General features: G+C 41.6%; 4 protein-coding genes across 4 annotated transcripts in view; 3 read left to right on the plus strand and 1 right to left on the minus strand.

Moving 5' to 3' along the window:
- The first annotated feature begins 5,154 nt into the window (after positions 1-5,154).
- LOC141788769 (phospholipase A2 inhibitor gamma subunit B-like) lies at positions 5,155-6,798 on the plus strand. The gene is made up of 5 exons (XM_074667829.1): positions 5,155-5,212; positions 5,806-5,916; positions 6,010-6,177; positions 6,330-6,452; positions 6,569-6,798. Exons 1-5 carry the CDS (start codon positions 5,164-5,166, stop codon positions 6,796-6,798), a joined length of 681 nt encoding a protein of 226 aa, XP_074523930.1. The 5' UTR covers positions 5,155-5,163.
- A 4,036-nt stretch (positions 6,799-10,834) lies between these two features.
- Positions 10,835-12,332, plus strand: LOC141789671 (phospholipase A2 inhibitor gamma subunit B-like). Its single transcript, XM_074669208.1, has 5 exons — positions 10,835-11,154; positions 11,319-11,429; positions 11,528-11,695; positions 11,820-11,942; positions 12,065-12,332. The coding sequence occupies exons 1-5, from the start codon at positions 11,106-11,108 to the stop codon at positions 12,286-12,288; spliced, it is 675 nt and encodes a 224-aa protein (XP_074525309.1). The 5' UTR covers positions 10,835-11,105; the 3' UTR covers positions 12,289-12,332.
- A 1,541-nt stretch (positions 12,333-13,873) lies between these two features.
- LOC141789472 (urokinase plasminogen activator surface receptor-like) lies at positions 13,874-15,582 on the minus strand. The gene is made up of 5 exons (XM_074668881.1): positions 15,070-15,582; positions 14,798-14,908; positions 14,534-14,701; positions 14,246-14,368; positions 13,874-14,123 (listed from the first exon to the last, which is right to left on the minus strand). The coding sequence occupies exons 1-5, from the start codon at positions 15,116-15,118 to the stop codon at positions 13,894-13,896; spliced, it is 681 nt and encodes a 226-aa protein (XP_074524982.1). The 5' UTR covers positions 15,119-15,582; the 3' UTR covers positions 13,874-13,893.
- Positions 15,583-17,032: 1,450 nt separating this feature from the next.
- The window catches only part of LOC141789349 (urokinase plasminogen activator surface receptor-like), a 53,074-nt gene continuing 50,293 nt past the window's right edge, over positions 17,033-19,813 (plus strand). Inside the window, exon 1 of the mRNA XM_074668730.1 lies at positions 17,033-17,074. Within this exon, the coding sequence (XP_074524831.1) occupies positions 17,059-17,074 (16 nt within the window). The 5' untranslated portion in view covers positions 17,033-17,058. The remainder of the gene's footprint in view (positions 17,075-19,813) is intronic.

Genomic DNA, 19,813 nt, shown 5'->3' on the forward strand with positions numbered 1-19,813 from the left:
ATCTCTTCAGTGCTGTTCCACAGACGGCTGCAACAACAAAAATACGTCTTGTAAGTTTATTTTTCTGTTTACTCTGCAACTTTCTTTGCAAATTTCAAAACACACACACACACACACACACACACACACACACACACACACACACACACACACACACACACACACACACACACACACACAGGAACCATAACATATCTTCAACCATCTATAGTTAAACATTTTCAGGTAAATCTGTGTGTCACGTTTTTCTCCTTCAGTTTCAGCTGCTGATAAACAGAAACCAAATGGTCTGCAGTGTGTCACCTGTTCTCTGTCAGATCTATCCTGTAACAAGACACTACAGTGTGTGGGAGTTCAGAACCGCTGCATTGCTGTGAACGGTGAGTCTTCATGATGCTCAGTTTCTCTCACTGAATGTTTCTCTGCTGCCCTCCAGTGGTGATTTTGAGACTAGGAAGAAATTGAAAGAATAACTTTTTTTTTTTCATTCATCTACAGGAACTGAGTATGGTAAAACCTATGAACTCCGTGGCTGTGCGTCTGCAAACCTTTGTGAGGGTGACACTGAGCCGAAACTCAAGCTTTTGTTCGCTCGATCCATCAATATTGATCATGTTACATTCACTGCTCCCAAATGTTCTGGATCCAGTCCGAGTAACTCAGCTCCAGCAGACAAACTGAGTGTGATTTCTCTGCTGCTTGTTCTGGTTGCTCTTTCTGTCTGTTGAAACAAAAACCAGCATGTCAGAAAGGTAAAATAAAGAAAAAGATTCAAATACACCTGTATCCTATTGCCCTCATTTATCAATCTTGTGTGAGAATTGGCACAGATCTTGTTGTTAAATGAGCTTACCGCAACACTCATGAGTGATCTATGAAATGTGCCAATCACAGCGTAAATATGGCATTTTCCTGCCTTCAGTGAGTCACATGACCAGCTGCACTCAGCTCCTAATGCAGTGTTTCTCAATTCCGGTCCTGGGGCCCCCCTGCCCTGCATGTTTTAGATGTTACCCAAATCCAACACACCTGATTCAAATGATCAGCTCGTCATCAAGCTCTGCTTGAGCCATTAGCTGTGTCCCAATTCAGGGGCTGCAGCCTACGGAGGCTGGATTTGAAGACCGATTACGTCACAGCGGTGCGTCGGAGGCTGTCCCAATACGGAGGCTCCTCCAAATGCGGCCGACGAATCTGTCCTCCGTTTCGGGGGCCGCGAAGGACGGGTTTGGTGAATCCTTCATAGCCTCACATATCCCAAGATTCATTGCGTATGGATGCCGAACATGATGGACACGGCTGAACTCCAAAAGGAGTCCTGATTTATACAGATATGAAGGATTTCTGGCAACAACTATGTGATTGTGTTTTTAAAACGTGAAAGAATATTTTGTTTTTCTGTGTGAAAATGTGTTGTTTGGGCTCTTTTCAAGTAATATACAGTGGAAAAACAGTTCTTTATGAATCTTCTCATTATTTTATAAAAATATGTCCATAAATGTAAATTCTCTTGGGAAAAAAACTCACTTGGAGTTTTTATTTATTTATTTATGTATTTTTTTACAGGGAATTCACAAAAGACATTAAATCATTTCAGCAGCTTTTATTTTATACTTATTTATTTATCATCCCCCCAGCACTTGATCAAATGTTGAAAATGTACGTTGTTGCCTTACTCTCATGTAAATGGTAGATCTATACTCTATCAATAGGGATAATAATAATACAAATGATATAATGATAAAAATGATGATAATAATAATGATAATAATAATAACAACGCAAAGTAATAAAAAGATAGTAAAAATCATCCTGTTTAAATGTGAGGTTTTGGTTTACGTGTGTTTAAAAGTAATGTAAGCCTGACAGGTGAGGGCGGTGCTGTGTGACGTCGAGGGTGACAAACAGGAAATGCTTCGTAGACCAGACCGTCTCAATTCAGTTCGGCCTTTGCGGTCTTCGCAGGCTATAAAGGCCGGGTCCTCCGAAGGCTACAGCCTCCGTAGGCTGCAGCCCCTGAATTGGGACACAGCTACTCATTTGAATCACGTGTGCTGGAGTAGAGTAACATCTAAAACATGCAGGGCAGGGGGGCCCCAGGACCGGAATTGAGAAACACTGTCCTAATGAGTGCGACATCAAAAAAGTGCTGCACCAGAGGGAGAGACAAGCAGAAAAGTTTGGCGAACAACTTGTCATAGATGACACAATTTTGACCAAAGGTGAATAAATATATGAGATTTTTGTAGGAAGTTTTGTCAGGAATCCATTCATTTGATTTTTAAAGCTGTGCAACTTTTACTTTTTTGTCTAGAGGCCTAAATCTGCAGCCGTCATGGTCAGAAATGAAAAATCCCATCTGTTAACATCGAGGGAGCTGAGAGGGTTCACCGACTTTGAGGGCTCACCATTCGGAAACCGGGTCTGAAATAACAACTTACTGAATACATTTTGTAGAGCAGGGTCTAGTCTGTCATGTGAGCAAATTTCAAGCCGATACCCCTTGTGGTTTTGGGGGAGGTAATTTTTGCAGAAAGGATAAAAATGCAGCAAAATCTCATTATGAAAGGAATATTGCCAGCTTCCTGTTGGATATAGGTCAGGGGTGTCAGTGTATGATCTTTGCGTCTCAATGACACAAACATTTTGGTGTTGGTGTCATCTCTGTACGACATTCCTATAGCCTGCTAGGGCCGTTTTAGTGTGCCTAGGTAGCCGTAGAGGGCTTATTATGGAATGTTGGGGGTCATGTTTGGTGTCATTTAAAAACTCTCTTCCTGCAGCTGAGGACCCTAAGTAGGGTCCTCAGCATGAGCAGAGGGCACCCTCTGGCAGACCTAGAAGGTGCCCTATTGTATTCCCTCCGTTTCTTTCTAAATATTTCGCGCTCCAGTATATCGCTTATTAGAGACCCTAAACATGCTAAAAAACTCACCAAAATTGGCACACATATTATGTGGGCCCAAAATTTATATTTGATACCAAACATGACCCCCCAACATCTTGTAATATTCTATCTAGTGCCAAAAAAACTCTCAAAAACACACTAAAACAGCCCTAGCAGGGGCTAGGAATGTTGTAGAGAGATGAAACCAACACCAAAATGTCCGTCCCATTGAGACGCACAAAAAAAAAAAAACGCAGGCCACTATGGCCCTATCTTGCACAGGAAGCCAGCAATTTGCCTTTCAAACTAAGAGTTCGCTGCATTTTTACCCTTTCTGCCAAAATTATCTCCTCTGACACCACAAGTCCTATTGGCTTGAAATTTGCTCACATGACAGACTAGACCCTGCTCTACAAAATCTATTCCGTAAGTTGTTTTTTCGGACCCGGTTTCCGAATGGCGAGCACTCAAAGTCGGCAACCACTCTCAGCTCCCTCCATGTTATGTCATGACCCTCTGTCGTGTCTTTATTTTTTAGTATTTGTTTTGTTAGTTGTATCTCTTCCCTGTGTGTGTAAGTGCGTGCGAGTGAACGGCACAGGTGGAGATGGAGGATTGGCTCTACAGTCGTTTTGTTTGGTGCTCGGCTGGAGGACGGGATTTGTGGAAGAGCTGTGTTTGGAGGGACCAGACATCTCCATCTTTACAGTTTTTCTCGATTGTTTGCACACATTTTCTGAAAGGATGCCTCATATTCTCAGAACTCTACACACAAATCAAAAAATCACTCACACATTTCTCAAAACCCCTCAATTCTCCTGCAAAATGAACTTAACAACTTTCCAAAACAGTGTTTATTCTTCTCAAAATGGTGTTTTGTCTCCATATGACACACACAAACCACTATATGAACAAACATTTATAAGAACCAGTTGAAAACTGATGTGCTCAGTGGAAACCACTGTGATTACATAATATTCATCATGACTCAGGCCTTTTTGTGTTCAGTGCGACACTTCTTGCAAAATATTTTAGAATTGTTTTTTTGTTTTTTTTGACTCAGAACACTAAATGGCCGATGGTGTTCCTTCCCCTTCTATGTCTTTTTGTGAGGCTGAATCCAACCTCATCAATAAAGACAAACTGGTGCTCCGCTGCAGCCACCTCTAGCTCAAGGACTCTCTGAAACATACAGGATAATATCAGAAATAGGCATGGAGTGGTCACTATTGTGAAATACATTCATTATGATTCCAATACTAAAACATGTATAATATTTACAGTTTTCAGGGTATGCATCAGTTACAGGATTGTAGAGGACTTACTTGCACATAGTTATATCACAGTTCTTTGACTCTGTCTGAATTGCGTTCAAACGGAACTCTGTAGACTTGTTTCATCTTCAGATAATTTCTTTGAAAGACACGGTCCAGAGTGGATAAACTTATTCTATCAACATTTGGAAAAATGTAGTAAACTTCTTGTTTTCACAAAGAACACAATGCCACTCAAAACCGTAAAATGAATATTCCTGTAATGAACACTGACTCATCACATGGGTAAACACCTGTCACACATTTTTACAATTAGCAATCAGAGCTTTAGCATAAAAGGGCAACAGGTGAGTTTCTCTGTTTTGGAACAAGGGTGGAATGGTATAATAATGGATAATATGTAACTCCTCACATTGCCACTCACAGTTGCTATCATTAAGGCCATTCTCATGCAAGGTTGTTTGTCACACTGTATATATACCCTGCATACCTGAATAAAGTTGCGAGAGTCGGACGATTGCACCAAGCACTTGTTTGCCGTCTCCTTTCTTTCTCCCTTTGATCAAAGATTTGGGCTAAGCCCAACTGTTTTATTTTGTTGGGCTAGACCCAACCTAAAAGTTTGTTGGAACAGATTCCTAACCCACACTTTAATATGAGATTATCAGCACGAATATAGGTTATTCCTAAATGCTACTCCTGGCCTGTGAAGACAGATTTGAGTGGAAGAAAAGCAGAATCCAGAGAGGAAAAACAAACTCTAATCAGAGACACAAACAGCTTGAGGAAACAAACAGGGTGGGGAAACATGTTTTTTACTGACTTCATTATCCACAGAGACACCATCGGTCTTGATCCAGATTATAAAAGTTGTTTTCAGAGTTTCAGAGTTCCTTGGAAACAAACGGGGTGGAGGCGCCCACAGAGGGAGGTCTCCTCCTCTTCTGAATCAGAGGCTCTGTATCAGATGAAGTTTCACAGTCTGTTCAGAGACTCATCGTGATGAAGCTGACTCTGTGTGTCCCTCTCATCTGGATGCTCTTCAGCTCTGGTAACTCAACTCTTTCCCATCAGGCTTTATGCAAGTGTTAGAGCTTTGATTCAACCTGAAATGACTTGGATCATTTCCCCTTATGGGATGCCCACAGGGGAACAAAACCAGGAAGAGAAGGGAGGTGGTCTGGTCTCTTCCTGAACAAGCTTACAGCTCATGTCTGCATGTTTTTCTCTGTTGGTATTTTGATCCTATTCCTGAAATGACCAGTCTATAGTTGTGTAACATTTTCAGTCTGTTGACATGTTCTGTCCATTGCAGCAGTCCTGTAACACTGCCAAAGCATATGGTTTCCAATGGTGCACATGGTTTGTCCTTCTTTACCCTCTGTACAGCGGAAGCTCTGAAGTGCTGACAGCATCTGAGTCATTTCTTGGGCAGTTAGATAAAGTCTGTTAAGTCATGTTTCTCTGTTTGCATTTAGAAAGTGTTTCATGAAATGACAGCTGCACCCGATTAAGGTCATCTGTTGTGTAACTTTTATCGTCTGACCAAATTTTCTTTCCAGTGCAACATTCTTGTGACGCTGTCAAAGCTTGTGTTTTTTTTTTATTATTACACATAGTTTGTCCTCCCTCCCCTCTCTACAGCTGAAGCTCTGGAGTGTGTGCAGGAATACCATAGGTCTGATGCTATGAGCAGGAAAGGTCCAGAGCCCTGTAACCCTCCTGGTGATGATTGTGCAACAGTTTCCAATCCAGGTAAAAACAATAAAATGTGTCTTTAAGTCACTGACTGTCAATTTAAGATGAAATCTTTTCCAGTATGGGTTCATCCTTTGATTTTGTGCTTAGATTTGACAAACAGTGGGTCGGAGCTCTACTCCGTCAGAAGGACCTGCTTACCGTCTTACCTCTGTAATAAAGGGGACCAATCATTTGCATTGAGATACGGTGATGTCAGGCTGGCTGCATCTCTTCAGTGCTGTCCCACAGACGGCTGCAACGACAAACCTATCCCCAGTAAGTAGATTTTTCTGTTTACTCAGTAACTTTCTTTGCAAATTTCAAAACACAGACACACATAGGAAGACACACACACCAAGATAACATGTCTCAGCCCTCTCCAGTTTATATTCCCAGGTAAATCTGTGTCACATGTCTTGATCCTTCAGTTTCAGATCTTCATAAACAGATACCAAACGGTCTGGAGTGTTTCAGCTGTCCTCCATCAGATTCATACTGTGACCAGAAACATCAGTGTGTGGGAATTCAGGACCGCTGCATCATCTTAGATGGTGAGCCTCCTTGATGCAGCTGTTCAGTTTCTCTCACTGATTCTCTGCTGCCCTCTAGTGGTGCTTTTCAGATGAACAAGAAATGGAAAGATTAACTTATTTTTATTCATCAACAGCAACTGACCGTGGTAGAACCAATCGACTGCGTGGCTGTGCGTCTGCAAACCTTTGTGAAGGTCACACTGATCAGAAAGTCAAGCTTATGTTGACTCAGTCCATCTATGTTGATGATTTGGAGTTCACTTCTCCTAAATGTTGTGACACCAACCTGTGTAACTCAGCTCCAGCAGACAAACTGAGTGTGATTCCTCTGCTGCTTGCTCTGGTTGTTTTTTCTGTCAGTTGAAACAAAAACCAGCAAGTCAGAAAAATAAAGAAAAAGATTCAAAAACACCTGACTTCAATGGCCCTCATTTAGCAATCTTGTGTGAGAATTGGCGCTGATCTGGTTGTAAAAATGACCTTACAGCCAGGGGCGTAGCTACAATTAGGCAAACACAGGCAGTTGCCTGGGGCCCCAAAATTCCCAGGGGCCCCCAAAGCATCTCTTAAAAACTGATTTATGAAGTTCTCTTCAATTGAAAGCATTTCTTTTTTCTAAATCTTACTTCACATGCTTCAAAATCCATCAAAAGGCTGAATCTTTAATGATGGTTTTGGGTCCTCCCCCTCCCTTCTTATTCAATGGGCTATTCCATGTTACAACACATCTGACAATTTGATTCAGGAAGAAAGTGGTAAAGAACACTTTTCCCCATTTTTTTCTTATTTTCAACCAAGTGGGAAATAAAAACAATGTTGCTCTGAGATCTGAGATAAACATATCAGACACTTAGGATTTTAAGGACTTTATCTAGCCCAGGAAACAGGATCATTTTCTCAAACTTTTTGAGTTGGTGATAAACATTATTGTACAAAATCTCTTTTTTGGAAACATAACTCACTGGACAGGGAGTCAAATAAAAATACATTCACTTTAAAATAATATTACCAAAAAGTATGATAACTGTTAATATCACCTCTTTATCTTTTATTTATTATTTATTATCTATTTATTTATTTAGCCTTTTTTCGGTTGCTAGGCGCTACCCAAGTAGCTGCCTGTTGCAGCAGCTCTCTCGTCTTTGTCCGTTTCTTGTAATTTCTTCGTCTCTTTTTCGTCATCTTTGTATTTGGAGTGGATCATCACTTTGTATGGTTCATTGTCGGTCACGGACACCAAACTTTTTGTGGCTTCAGCGGTATTTTTTGCTACTTTTCTCCTGTGTTTGTCTGGAGATCCTACATGTAACCATGGCTGCATTGTTTACATGCGAAATTAGCTGTTAGCATCCTGTAGCATGTCAATGCTAACTAGTGTAGGGCTTGATGATTTCCCTCGAGCTGAGGAGGAAGAGGTGAGGACGACGTGCTGGTTCTCGGATGTGAGCTGGGAGGTGACGACGTGGACCTGTCCTTCCATCCATCGTTGTTGGGAACGTGGGATCTCGCTCGGGGGGATGGATGAGCTAGCTGTGCTAACCCAGCGGCATCGTGCTGTTCACGGACGTGGCTGACGGAGCTGACATTGGACGCCGTGACACATCGGAGGAGCTTCACCTGCTGTGAGCAGACAGGATCCAGGAGACAGAGACTGAACAGACTGCTGGGAAGGCTCAGTCCTGGACCCTGTGGAGGTGGAGACTGGCTGGGCTGGAGAGTGGTGGACGAGTGGTGGATGGGCTGTCGTCATCTAATTCCTTATGGACATTTTTGCACTTTCTATACTCTTTCTTACTTTTGTTTTCTTAAATGCTGCGGTGACTCCTGAATTTCCCCTCGGGGATAAATAAAGTATTTTCTATTCGATTCTATTCTATTCAGTAGATTTTTTTTCCAGTTTTATGTTGTGCTTGATATTTACATATTTTTTCTTTACTAAATTATTTTTTTCAATTTTTACCTATTGTAATGTTTTTCACTTCATCCTTTCTTGTTTGTTCCTGTTACTCTGTAAATTCCCCAATGTGGGACAAATAAGCTGCCAGTTGACCATAAAAGATTTCAAATCCAGGACAAAGTGGACTAAATTATGTATTCACTTTGTTCAAAATCAAACTAAAGTACAGAACTTGAGGAAATGCATATAGTTGCGTTAAGTTACCACGTACAAGATTAGCACTGTCTCATGCCTTGATTCTTGGAAAGAGAGAATCAAGGCATGAGGAAGATGAGTTACAAGGACATGGAGGGCCCCATTGACTGGGTTTGCCTTGGGCCCCCAAACCACTAAATACGCCCCTGCTTGCGGCAACACTCACGTGTAATATATAAAATGTGCCAATCACAGCATACGCCTGATCAGGTGTTGATAAATGTGGCAGCTGAAGACTGTTGCAATTCAAACAACACACCCCTAAATATTCAAGGTTAAGCTGGCCGAACCCACAGAATTTACAACATGGAGGGACGCATTACTGAAAACAGGAGACTGCTCTGCTAGAGATTGACAACACTGAAGTAACCAAGGTGGAGAGAAATGATGCTGTGTTGTTCAGCAGCTGGAAAAGTGGCGTTGGGGCGAGTCAGAAAAAACCTACACACCAATGTTGACCCGGGTCTTCCCTATATTATGGTCATAGACCTTCTTTTTCATTTTATGCTCTTCTGTCCTTTTTCTTTTGGGATGTTTTTCGGCCATTGCTACAGTTGGTATCACACCGCTTTCTTACGCTAACTGCGAACGCTATGCACCAGCCTTGTCCTTGAATAACTCGGCCAACAATTAACGAAAAAACAAGAAAAGTCACAGCACACCATTCCCGATCAAGCTGCACGTTTTGATGTTTAATTTGTCAGGGGTTTCTTAAAGCTCTAAGAGGAGACGAGCCCCCAATAAATCAATCAGCACCTCCAGACAGCTGGAGTCAAATACTGATGAGTTCCCCAGATTCCCGCCCCAATGATGATCCTCTCCTGGTTCATGTTGGGCTGTGAAACCTCAAACCAGTTGACTCCTGGTCTGGCTCCACTTTTTGTCAAGTTTTAAAAAGGATACAACTGGGTTCAGCTCTGGTGACTTCAGAATACTCCAGGATACAATATCATTTCTAGGACTCAGAGAATCTGGCCTTCGTATCAGGTCAGTACCTACAACAACAACAAAAAACTTAAATCATCATGGAAAAAAGCAACAAGAAGTTGTATGTTTCATTAAGAATGTTTCATATCACAGTGATGATTAATTTAATTTCATCATCTCCAAATACAGTCAGTATATCGTAGACACACCGGAGGTTTAAAGTTACTGAGTGCTTCAGTTGTCAGCAAAGGGTTCATCCTTGGCAAGGGGTCAAAGTGACATTCCTTTTATTACATTATCCGATCCAGTCATGCCATGCCATGTCCTTGCCTGAACACACATCCACACAAATATTTGCCGTTAGCTGAGGTATGTAATCCTTCCCATTGACAAGAAACAAGAAAATCTCCCCCACACCATTACACCAGCAGCAGCAGCCTGAACCGTTGATCCAAGGCAGGATGGATCCATGCTTTCATGTTGTTGAGGCCAAATTCTGACCCTACCATCTGAATGTGGAGCAGAAATCCAGACTCATCAGACCAGGCAACGTTTTTCCAATCTTCTATTGTCCAGTTTTGGTGTTGCTGTGTGAATTGTAGCCTCAGTTTCCTGTTCTTAGCTGACAGGAGGGTCACCCGGTGTGGTCTTCTGCTGCTGTAGCCCATCTGCCTCAAGGTTGGACGTGTTGTGTGCTCAGAGATGCTCTTCTGCAGACCTCGGTTGTAACCAGTGGTTATTTCAGTTACTGTTGCCTTTCTATCAGCTCCAACCAGTCTGTCCATTCTCCTCTGACCTCTGGCATCAACAAGGCATTTTGTCCCACAGAACTGCTGCTCACTGGATATTTTCTCTTTTTGGGACCATTCTCTGTAAACCCTAGAGATGGTTGTGGGTTAAAATCCCAGTAGATCAGCAGTTTCTGAAATACTCAGACCAACAACCATGCCACGTTCAAAGTCCCTTAAATCACCTTTCTTTTCCATTCTGATGCTCGCTTTGAACTGCAGCAGATCATCTTGACCATGTCTACATGCCTAACTGCATTGAGTTGCTGCCATGTGATTGGCTGATTAGAAATTTGTGTTAATAAGCAGTTGGACAGGTGTGCCTGATAAAGTGGCTGGTGAGTGTATAAGATGCTATTGCAGTAATCAATTCAGGATGAAATAAAGGCATGTATGAGGGTTTCAGCAGCAGAGAGGGGGAGTAGGGGCAGCTGTAGGAGGCTGGAGGTCTTTAAAATGGACTAATGACTGGTCAGATCTCCAACAGGCCAATGGATCAATGTAGAAGCTGGAAGATAACCAAACTGATTGGTGACACAAGCTACTATCCTTTAATCCAAAGTGCTCATGGAGGTTTCCAAGAGTTCCTGAGTTATTGTGTCCTGTGAAGACAGATTTGAGAGGAACAAAAGCAGAATCCAGAGAGGAGAGAGAAACTCTGATCAGAGACACTGACAGCTTCTTGTCCAATCAGACGCAGGTTCTGACTTGCACAGGGTGTGTAGAAATTGTGGTATCCTCCTCTTCTGAATCAGAGGCTCTGTATCAGATGAAGTTTCACAGTCTGTTCAGAGACTCATCGTGATGAAGCTGACTCTGTGTGTCCCTCTCATCTGGATGCTCTTCAGCTCTGGTAACTCAACTCTCTTTCTCTTTTTTTTGATAAATGAACGCTTCACCCAATGAAGCTCTTCTGTTCTCTAACGTTTGTCTGTTGACATTTTCTTTCTAGTGCAGCAGTCTTGTGATGCTGCCATATTAATACACATAGCTTGTCCTTCTCTCCCCTCTCTACAGCTGAAGCTCTGAAGTGTGTTCAGGAATACCACAGGTCTAATGTAGAGAGCAGTAAAGACCCAGAGCCCTGTTCCTCTACTGATGTTCACTGTGCAACAATTTCTTATCGAGGTTAGACCGATTAACATGTGTCTTTAAGTCACTGATTGTTAATTTAAGATTAAATCTTTTCCTGTATGGGTTAATGTATCCTTTAATTTTGTGCTTAGATGTGTCAATCATTAGTGGGGAGCGCTATTTAATCAGAAGGACCTGTGCACCGTCTTCCCTCTGCACCAAGGGCGACCGATTATTTTCAATGAGCTATGATAACACCAGGATGAGTGTATTTCTTCAGTGCTGCTCCACAGACGGCTGCAACAACAAAGTTATCCCTTGTAAGTCGATTTTTCTGTTTTCTCTGCCAGAAAACACACACACCTGCACTGAGATACAATATTTTCAACCATCTCCGGTTTAACATTTTCAGGTAAATTTGTGTCACACATCTTTCTCCTTCAGTTTCAGCTGCTGATAAACAGAAACCAAATGGTCTGCAGTGTGTCACCTGTTCTCCGTCAGATCTATCCTGTAACAACACACAACAGTGTGTGGGAATTCAGGACCGCTGCATTGCTCTGAACTGTGAGTCTTCATGATGCAACTGTTCAGCTTCTCTCACTGAATAATTCTCTGCTGCCCCCTAGTGGAGCTTTTGAGACTAGGAATAAATTTACCGAATAACTTTTTTTTTTATCCATCTACAGTGACTGAGCGTGGTGAAACCTATAAACTCCATGGCTGTGCGTCTGCAAACCTTTGTGAAGGTGACACTGAGCTGAAGTTCAAGCTTTTGTTCGGTCGATCCGAGAATATTGATAATATGGATTTCTCTGCTCCTAAATGTTGTGGATCCAGTCCGAGTAGCTCAGGTCCATCAGACAAACTGAGTGTGATTTCTCTGCTGCTTGCTCTGGTTGCTCTTTCATAGAGGTTAATGGTGGACTACAGACACGGGTGTAACTCAGCACTAATGAAGAGACCTATTTTGTGTTGTGGTGTCATAGTTGTCTTGTCTATGATGTTGTGTATTGTGTCTTTTTAAAAACTGGATTATTTTTTCTATTTTAACAACAAGAGCAGATTAAAAACACGTGAATCATCTTTGCTCTGTTTTACGTTCTTTGCTTATGATTTGTAAATATACGCAAACAGAAAACACATATTGTTAGAAGCACATCTCTGCACAGCCTTGCTTTACAGGACTGAACCATAGACTGAATAAAACTTAGACATAGTCTCCCTGACGTCACCCGTCTGTTTCTGAAACGGAAAATGAAGCAGATCAGCTATCGGGGTCATATTGGTAGGGGTAAGGGCTTTGCGTAAATTGACCCTTAGCTGTGCCTCTGATTGGGCGAGCTTGCGATCTTAACAATTTTTGGAGAATTTTCTTTGTAGCTCTCACAGTTTATTAGGGTCCTTGCCCAGAGGGACGAGGGCACTATTGTATTTGGTCTGTTTCTTATTGTTCCATTGAGTTTTTGAGCTCTAATTTGACCCCCTAAACATGCTCAAAGACTCACCAAATTTTGCACACACCTCAGGATTGACAAAAAATCAATAAAATACCAAACTTGACCCCAGCATCCCATAATTTCCTCTCTAGCGCCACCTAGTCACACTTAAAAGGCCCAAGTGGCCATTAGGAATGCCGTACAAAGATCAAACCAAGGTCAAAATGTTAGTCTCAATAAGACTTAAAAATCATACACCGGTACCCCTGACCTATTTCCAACACGAAGCCAGCTATTTGCCTTTCAAAATAAAATTTTCACACTTTTGTTGCCTTCAAACAAAATCTAAAAAGTCAGAATCCATACATGGTATCAGCTTCAAATTCTCCCACATGACAGACTGGACCGTGCTTTACAAAACTTATTTAGGATTTGGTTGTTTCTCAAACAGTTTTCGAATGGCCAGCCCTAAAGGTTTGTCAACTCATAAGAAGCCCTCTCAGCTCCCCCATTAAGAATGAATAGAAGCAAAACACCAAGCTGCAGGAATTTGGCTTCTACACAAAATAACTAAGTTCTACAGCTTTAAATTTCACATGGATGGATTCCTGACAAAATTTCCAACAAAAATATGTTTTTTCATTCACATTTGTTTAAAATTGTGCCATCTATGAAGAGTTGTTTGCAAAACTTTTGTGTGTGTCTCTCCCTCTGCTGCAGCACTTCTTTGATGTCAAGCTCATTAGGAGCTGAGTGCAGCTGGTCATGTGACTCAGTGAAGGCGGGAAAATGCTATGTTTTTCACACACACACACACACACACACACACACACACACACACACACACACACACACACACACACACACACACACACACACACACACACACAAACACAAACAGATTAAAAAAGGATCAAACCTTCACAGTGGAGGTAAAAGCAGCTTCACAGATCGGCAGGAGGGACCAGCGAGAGCATGAAAACCTGCACCAATTCTCACACAAGATTGATAAATTGAGCCATTGAGTCCAGGTGTTTTTGAATCTTTTTCTTTATTTTTCTGACATGATGGTTTTCGTCTCAACAGACAGAAAGAGCAACCAGACCAAGCAACAGAGAAATCACACTCAGTTTGTCTGCTGGAGCTGAGTTACACAGGCTGGTTTCACAACATTTAGGAGCAGAGAATTCCATGTCATCAATATTGATGGATCGACCGAACAAAAGCTTGAGTTTCAGCTCAGTGTCAGCTTCACAAAGGTTTGCAGACGCACAGCCATGGAGTGGATGGGTTTCATCATACTCATTCACTGTAGATGGATAAAAAAAAAAATTATTCTTTCAATTTCTTCCTAGTCTCAAAATCACCACTGGAGGGCAGCAGAGAATTATTCAGTGAGAGAAGCTGAACAGTTGCATCATGAAGACTCACAGTTCACAGCAATGCAGCGGTCCTCATTTCCCACACACTGTTTTTTCTTGTTACAGGATAGATCTGACAGAGAACAGGTGTCACACTGCAGACCATTTGGCTTCGGTTCATCAGCAGCTAAACCTGGAGGAAAAAGATGTGTGACATGAATTTACCTGAATACATTAAACCAGAGATGGTTGAAAGTATTGTATCTCAGTGCAGGTGTGTGTGTGTGTGTATTTTAGTTGACAAAGAAAGTTTTAAAGCTGTAGTTTCCTGGCAGAGAAAACAGAAAAATCTACTTACGAGGGATAGATTTGTCGTTGCAGCCGTCTGTGGAGCAGCAGTGAAGAAATACACTCCTCCCTGTGTCATCATAGCTGAATGAAAATAATTGGTCGCCTTGATTGCAGAGGGAAGATGGTACACAGGTCCTTCTGATTAAGTAGAGCTCCTCACCAATGATTTTTGAATCTAAGGACAAAATGAAAAAATACATAACCCATACAGGAAAATATTTTTTCTTAAATTGACAATCAGTGACTTACAGACATATGTTTATTAGTTTACCTAGGTAGGAAACTGTTGCACAGTGAACATCAGTAGAGTTACAGGGCTCTGGGTCTTTAAGGATCTGTAAAGTGGACCAGTGGTATTCCTGCACACACTTCAGAGCTCCAGCTGTAGAGAGGGGAGAGAAGGACAAACTATGTACAAAGATATGGCAGCACCACAAGGGTTACACTAGAAAGAAAATGTCAACAGACAAACGTTAGAGAACAGAAGAGCTTCATTGGGTGAAGCGTTCATTTATCAAAAAAAGAGAAAGAGAGTTGAGTTACCGGAGCTGAAGAGCATCCAGATGAGAGGGACACACAGAGTCAGCTTCATCACGATGAGTCTCTGAACAGACTGTGAAACTTCATCTGATACAGAGCCTCTGATTCAGAAGAGGAGGATACCACAGTTTCTACACACCCTGTTTGTTTTTCCTCGAGCGCTGCGAGTCAGAACCTGCATCTAATTGGACAAGAAGCTGTCAGTGACTCCGATCAGAGTTTCTCTCTCCTCTCTGGATTCTGCTTTTGTTTCTCTCAAATCTGTCTTCACAGGACACAATAACTCAGGAACTCTTGGAAACCTCCATGAACACTTTGGATTAATGGATATTAGCTTGTGTCACCAATCAGTATGGTTGTCTTCCAACTTTCACCTTGATCCATTGGCCTGTTGGAGATCTCACTGTAGTTAGGTTCAAACCTCCCAGGTCTACGAGGATCCAGTCAACTTTAAAGACCTTCAGCCTCCTACAGCTGCCCACTACTCCCCCTCTCTGCTGCTGAAACCCTTATACATGCGTTTATTTCACCTAGCATCTTATACACTCACAGGCCACTTTATGAGGTACACCTGTCCAACTGCTCACTAACACAAATTTCTAATCAGCCAATCACATGGCAGCAACTCAATGCATTTAGGCATGTAGACATGGTCCAGATGATCTGCTGCAGTTCAAAGCGAGCATCAGAATGGGGAAGAAAGGTGAATTAAGGGACTTTGAACATGGCATGGGTGTTGGTCTGAGTATTTCAGAAACTGCTGATCTACTGGGATTTTAACCCACAACCATCTCTAGGGTTTACAGAGAATGGTCCCAAAAAGAGGAAATATCCAGTGAGCAGCAGTTCTGTGGAACAAAATGCCTTGTTGATGCCAGAGGTCAGAGGAGAATGGACAGACTGGTTGGAGCTGATAGAAAGGCAACAGTAACTCAAATAACCACTGGTTACAACTGAGGTCTACAGAAGAGCATCTCTGAACACACAACACGTCCAACCAATGATGATCCTCTCCTGGTTCATGTTGGGCAGTGAAACCTCAAACCAGTTGACTCCTGGCCTGGCTCCACTTTTTGTCAAGTTTTAAAGGGATACAACTGGGTTCAGGTCTGGTGACTTCAGAATACTCCAGGAAACAATATCATTTCTAGGACTCCAAGAATCGGTATTCGTATCAGGTCAGTACCTACAACAACAACCACAAAAAACTTTTGTCATCATGGAAAAAAAAAAACAAGAAGTTGTCTGTTTCAATAAGAATGTTTAATATCACAGCGATGAAACTTGTCCAGTGGGTTTGAATTTCATCATCTCCGATACAGTCAGTATATTGTAGACACACCGGAGTTTTAACGTTACTGAGTGCTTGAGTTTTCTGCAAAGGGTTCATCCTTGGCAAGGGGTCAAAGTGACATTTATTTGATCTATTATTTAATCCAGTCATGCCATGTCATGTCCTTGCCTGAACACACATTCACACAAATATTTGCCGTTAGCTGAGGAGCTCCTTCCTGCCAACAAGAAACAGGTTTTAAATTGTGATGTAATTCTGCTCCTTACTCCTTATTTGGGCTTAAAAAATGATCACCCAACTTTAATATCTTGACATGTAACAGGAAGATAGCGTGACTCCTTCAGAGGTTGACATCCAAACAAATCTATACGTCGATCATTCAACTGCAGTCACAGTGACACCCAGTGAGAATACAAGGCACATATTTTTCCATGCAATTGTTGTGATTTTAACTGGAAACTGGATGTGATGCTGCAGGCGGTTGCTGGGTTAGTGAGTGTGTTCACGTAGTCAAGATTGAAGGCTTTGGGTGTGCGCTGCCGCTGGCACTGAGCCACAAGGAGGAGCCCAGTTTGAATGTTGTGTTGACTAACAACTAACGACAATTCCTACAGACCCTACCTTTAAACTGTCAAGTTTCACAGTCTGTTCAGAGACTCATCATGATGAAGCTGACTCTGTGTGTTCCTCTCATCTGGATGCTCTTCAGCTCTGGTAACTCAACTCTCTTTCTCTTTTTTTTTGATAAATGAACGCTTCACCCAATGAAGCTCTTCTGTTCTCTGACATTTGTCTGTTGACATTTTCTTTCTAGTGCAGCAGTCTTGTGATGCTGCCATATTGATACACATAGTTTGTCTTCTCTCCCCTCTCTACAGCTGAAGCTCTGAAGTGTGTGCAGGAATACCACATGTCTAATGTAGAGAGCAGTAAAGACCCAGAGCCCTGTAACTCTACTGATGTTCACTGTGCAACACTTTCCTATCCAAGTAAAAAAAACAATAGAAATGTGTCTTTAAGTCACTGATTGTGGTTTTAAGATTAAATCTTTACCTGTGTGGGTTCATGTATCCTTTCATTTTGTGCTTAGATTTGATAAACGATCCATTCCCGTTCAATCCCATCCAAAGGACCTGCTTGCCGTCTTCCCTCTGCGGTGAAGGCGACCAATTATTTTCAATGAGCTTTGATTTTAACAGGCTGATTAGATGTCTTCAGTGCTGCTCCACAGACGGCTGCAACAACAAAAACACTTCTTGTAAGTTTATTTTTCTTTTTACTCTGCAACTTTTTTTTTCAAATTTCAAAACACACACACACACACACACACACACACACACACACACACACACACACACACACACACACACACACACACACACACACACACAGGAACCGCCCCACACCAAGTTAACATATCTTCAAACATCTTCAGTTTAACATTTTCAGGTAAATCTGTGTGTCGTGTTTTTCTCCTCCAGGTTCAGATGCTGATGAACAGAAACCAAATGGTCTGCAGTGTGTCACCTGTTCTCTGTCAGATCTATCCTGCAACGAGACACAACAGTGTGTGGGAATTCAGGACCGCTGCATTGCTGTGAACTGTGAGTCTTCATGATGTTCAGATTGTCCCACTGAATGTTTCTCTGCTGCCCTCCAGTGGTGATTTAAAGAATAGGAAGAACTGGAAAGATTTTTTTTTTTCCACAGGGACTGTGTATAATAGGACCCATCCATTCCATGGCTGTGCGTCTGCAAACCTTTGTGAAGGTCACACTGATCTGAAACTCAAGCTTTTGCTTGGTCGATCCGAGAATATTGAGAATTTGGATTTCTCTGCTCCTAAATGTTGTGAAACCAGCCTGTGTAACTCAGCTCCATCAGACAAACTGAGTGTGATTTCTCTGCTGCTTGCTCTGGTTGCTCTTTCATAGAGGTTAATGGTGGACTACAGACACAGGTGTAACTCACAGCACTAATGAAGAGACCTACTTTGTGTGGTCGTTTCATAGTTGTCTTGTCTATGATGTTGTGTATTGTGTCTTTTCAAAAACTGGATTATTTTTTCTATTTTAACAACAACAATAGCAGATTAAAAACACGTGAATTTTCTTTGCATTGTTTTACATTCTTTTCTTATGATTTATTCATTTATTGTCTTTCTGTGAGGCTGGTTATGAAACTGAGTGAAATGAGTACTAATGCCTGTAACACCACATTATGTAATAATGTTGTAGATTTTCATTTTATTATGTAACTACGTTGCTTTGTGTAACAATCTGCTACATTTTGTTATAAAATTCCTTCAAGCTAATATGCCATGGACTTTGCTGTATAATTTAATTAGTTCTTACATATCACATAACTTGTCACAAAAACTGGTGTTGCACTTTTTTTTTTTTCAAGAAAATGTATGAATTTGGTGCATGATGTAATAAACCACCAAAAAGATGTATTCATCAGAAAACAATGAAAAACAAACAAACAAAAAAACATTATACCATCAGATTGCTATTGAAACCTAAATCAAATTAAAGCTGCAAGCAGTGTTAGACAGGTCCTCGCACTCTCACCTGGTCTTCTGCTGGTCTGTCATACCTGTGTCCCCTCAACTGGCAAGGTATTACCTCCCCCATCAGGGTTTCATCCCTTTCTGGCCCTCTTAGTGCTATAACAGTTGATACCATGTATTATTTCCTCTGCTGAGTCACATGACCAGCTGCACGGAACTCCTAACCAGTGTGTGACATCATCATGGAACTCCTAATCAGTGTGACATCATCACACAACTGCAGCAGAGTGAAGAGTGAACTTAAGTCACAAAAATTTTGAAAACAACACCTTATAGGTGCCACAATTGTAATCAAATCTGTTTAAAAACATGATATTTTTGTAGGAAATTTTGCCAGGAATCCATCCATGTGAATTTTAAAGCTGTAGGACTTTTAGTTTTTTTTTTTTTTTTTTGTGAAGAAGCCAAATTCCTGCACCCTGGTTTTTTGCTCCTATTCATTCTTAATGGGGGAGCTGAGAGGGCTACTTAAGAGTTAACCGACTTTAAGGACTTGCCATTCGAAAACAGTTTGAGAAACAACAAAATCCCAATTAACTTTTGTAAAGTAGGGTCCAGTCTGTGATGTGAGGGAATTTGAAGATGATACCATGTATGGTTTGTGACTTTTTAGATTTTGTTCGAAGGCGACAAAAGTGTGAAAATTCTATTATGAAAGGCAAATAGCTGGCTTCCTGTTGGAAATAGGTCAGGGGTAGCAGTGTATGATTTTTGCGTCTCGTTGAGACAAACATTTTGACCTTGGTTTCAGCTTTGTACAACATTCCTACTGGCCACTTGCGCCGTTCAAGTGTGCCTTGGTGGCGCTAGAGAGGAAATTATGGGATACTGGGGGTCAAGTTTGGTATTTTATTGATTTTTTTGTCTTTGAGCATGTTTAG

Source organism: Halichoeres trimaculatus, unplaced genomic scaffold (assembly GCF_033239565.1).
Source record: "Halichoeres trimaculatus isolate MK-OKI-2021-1 unplaced genomic scaffold, fHalTri1.1 fHalTri1_scaffold_4, whole genome shotgun sequence".
Taxonomy (NCBI): domain Eukaryota; kingdom Metazoa; phylum Chordata; class Actinopteri; order Labriformes; family Labridae; genus Halichoeres; species Halichoeres trimaculatus.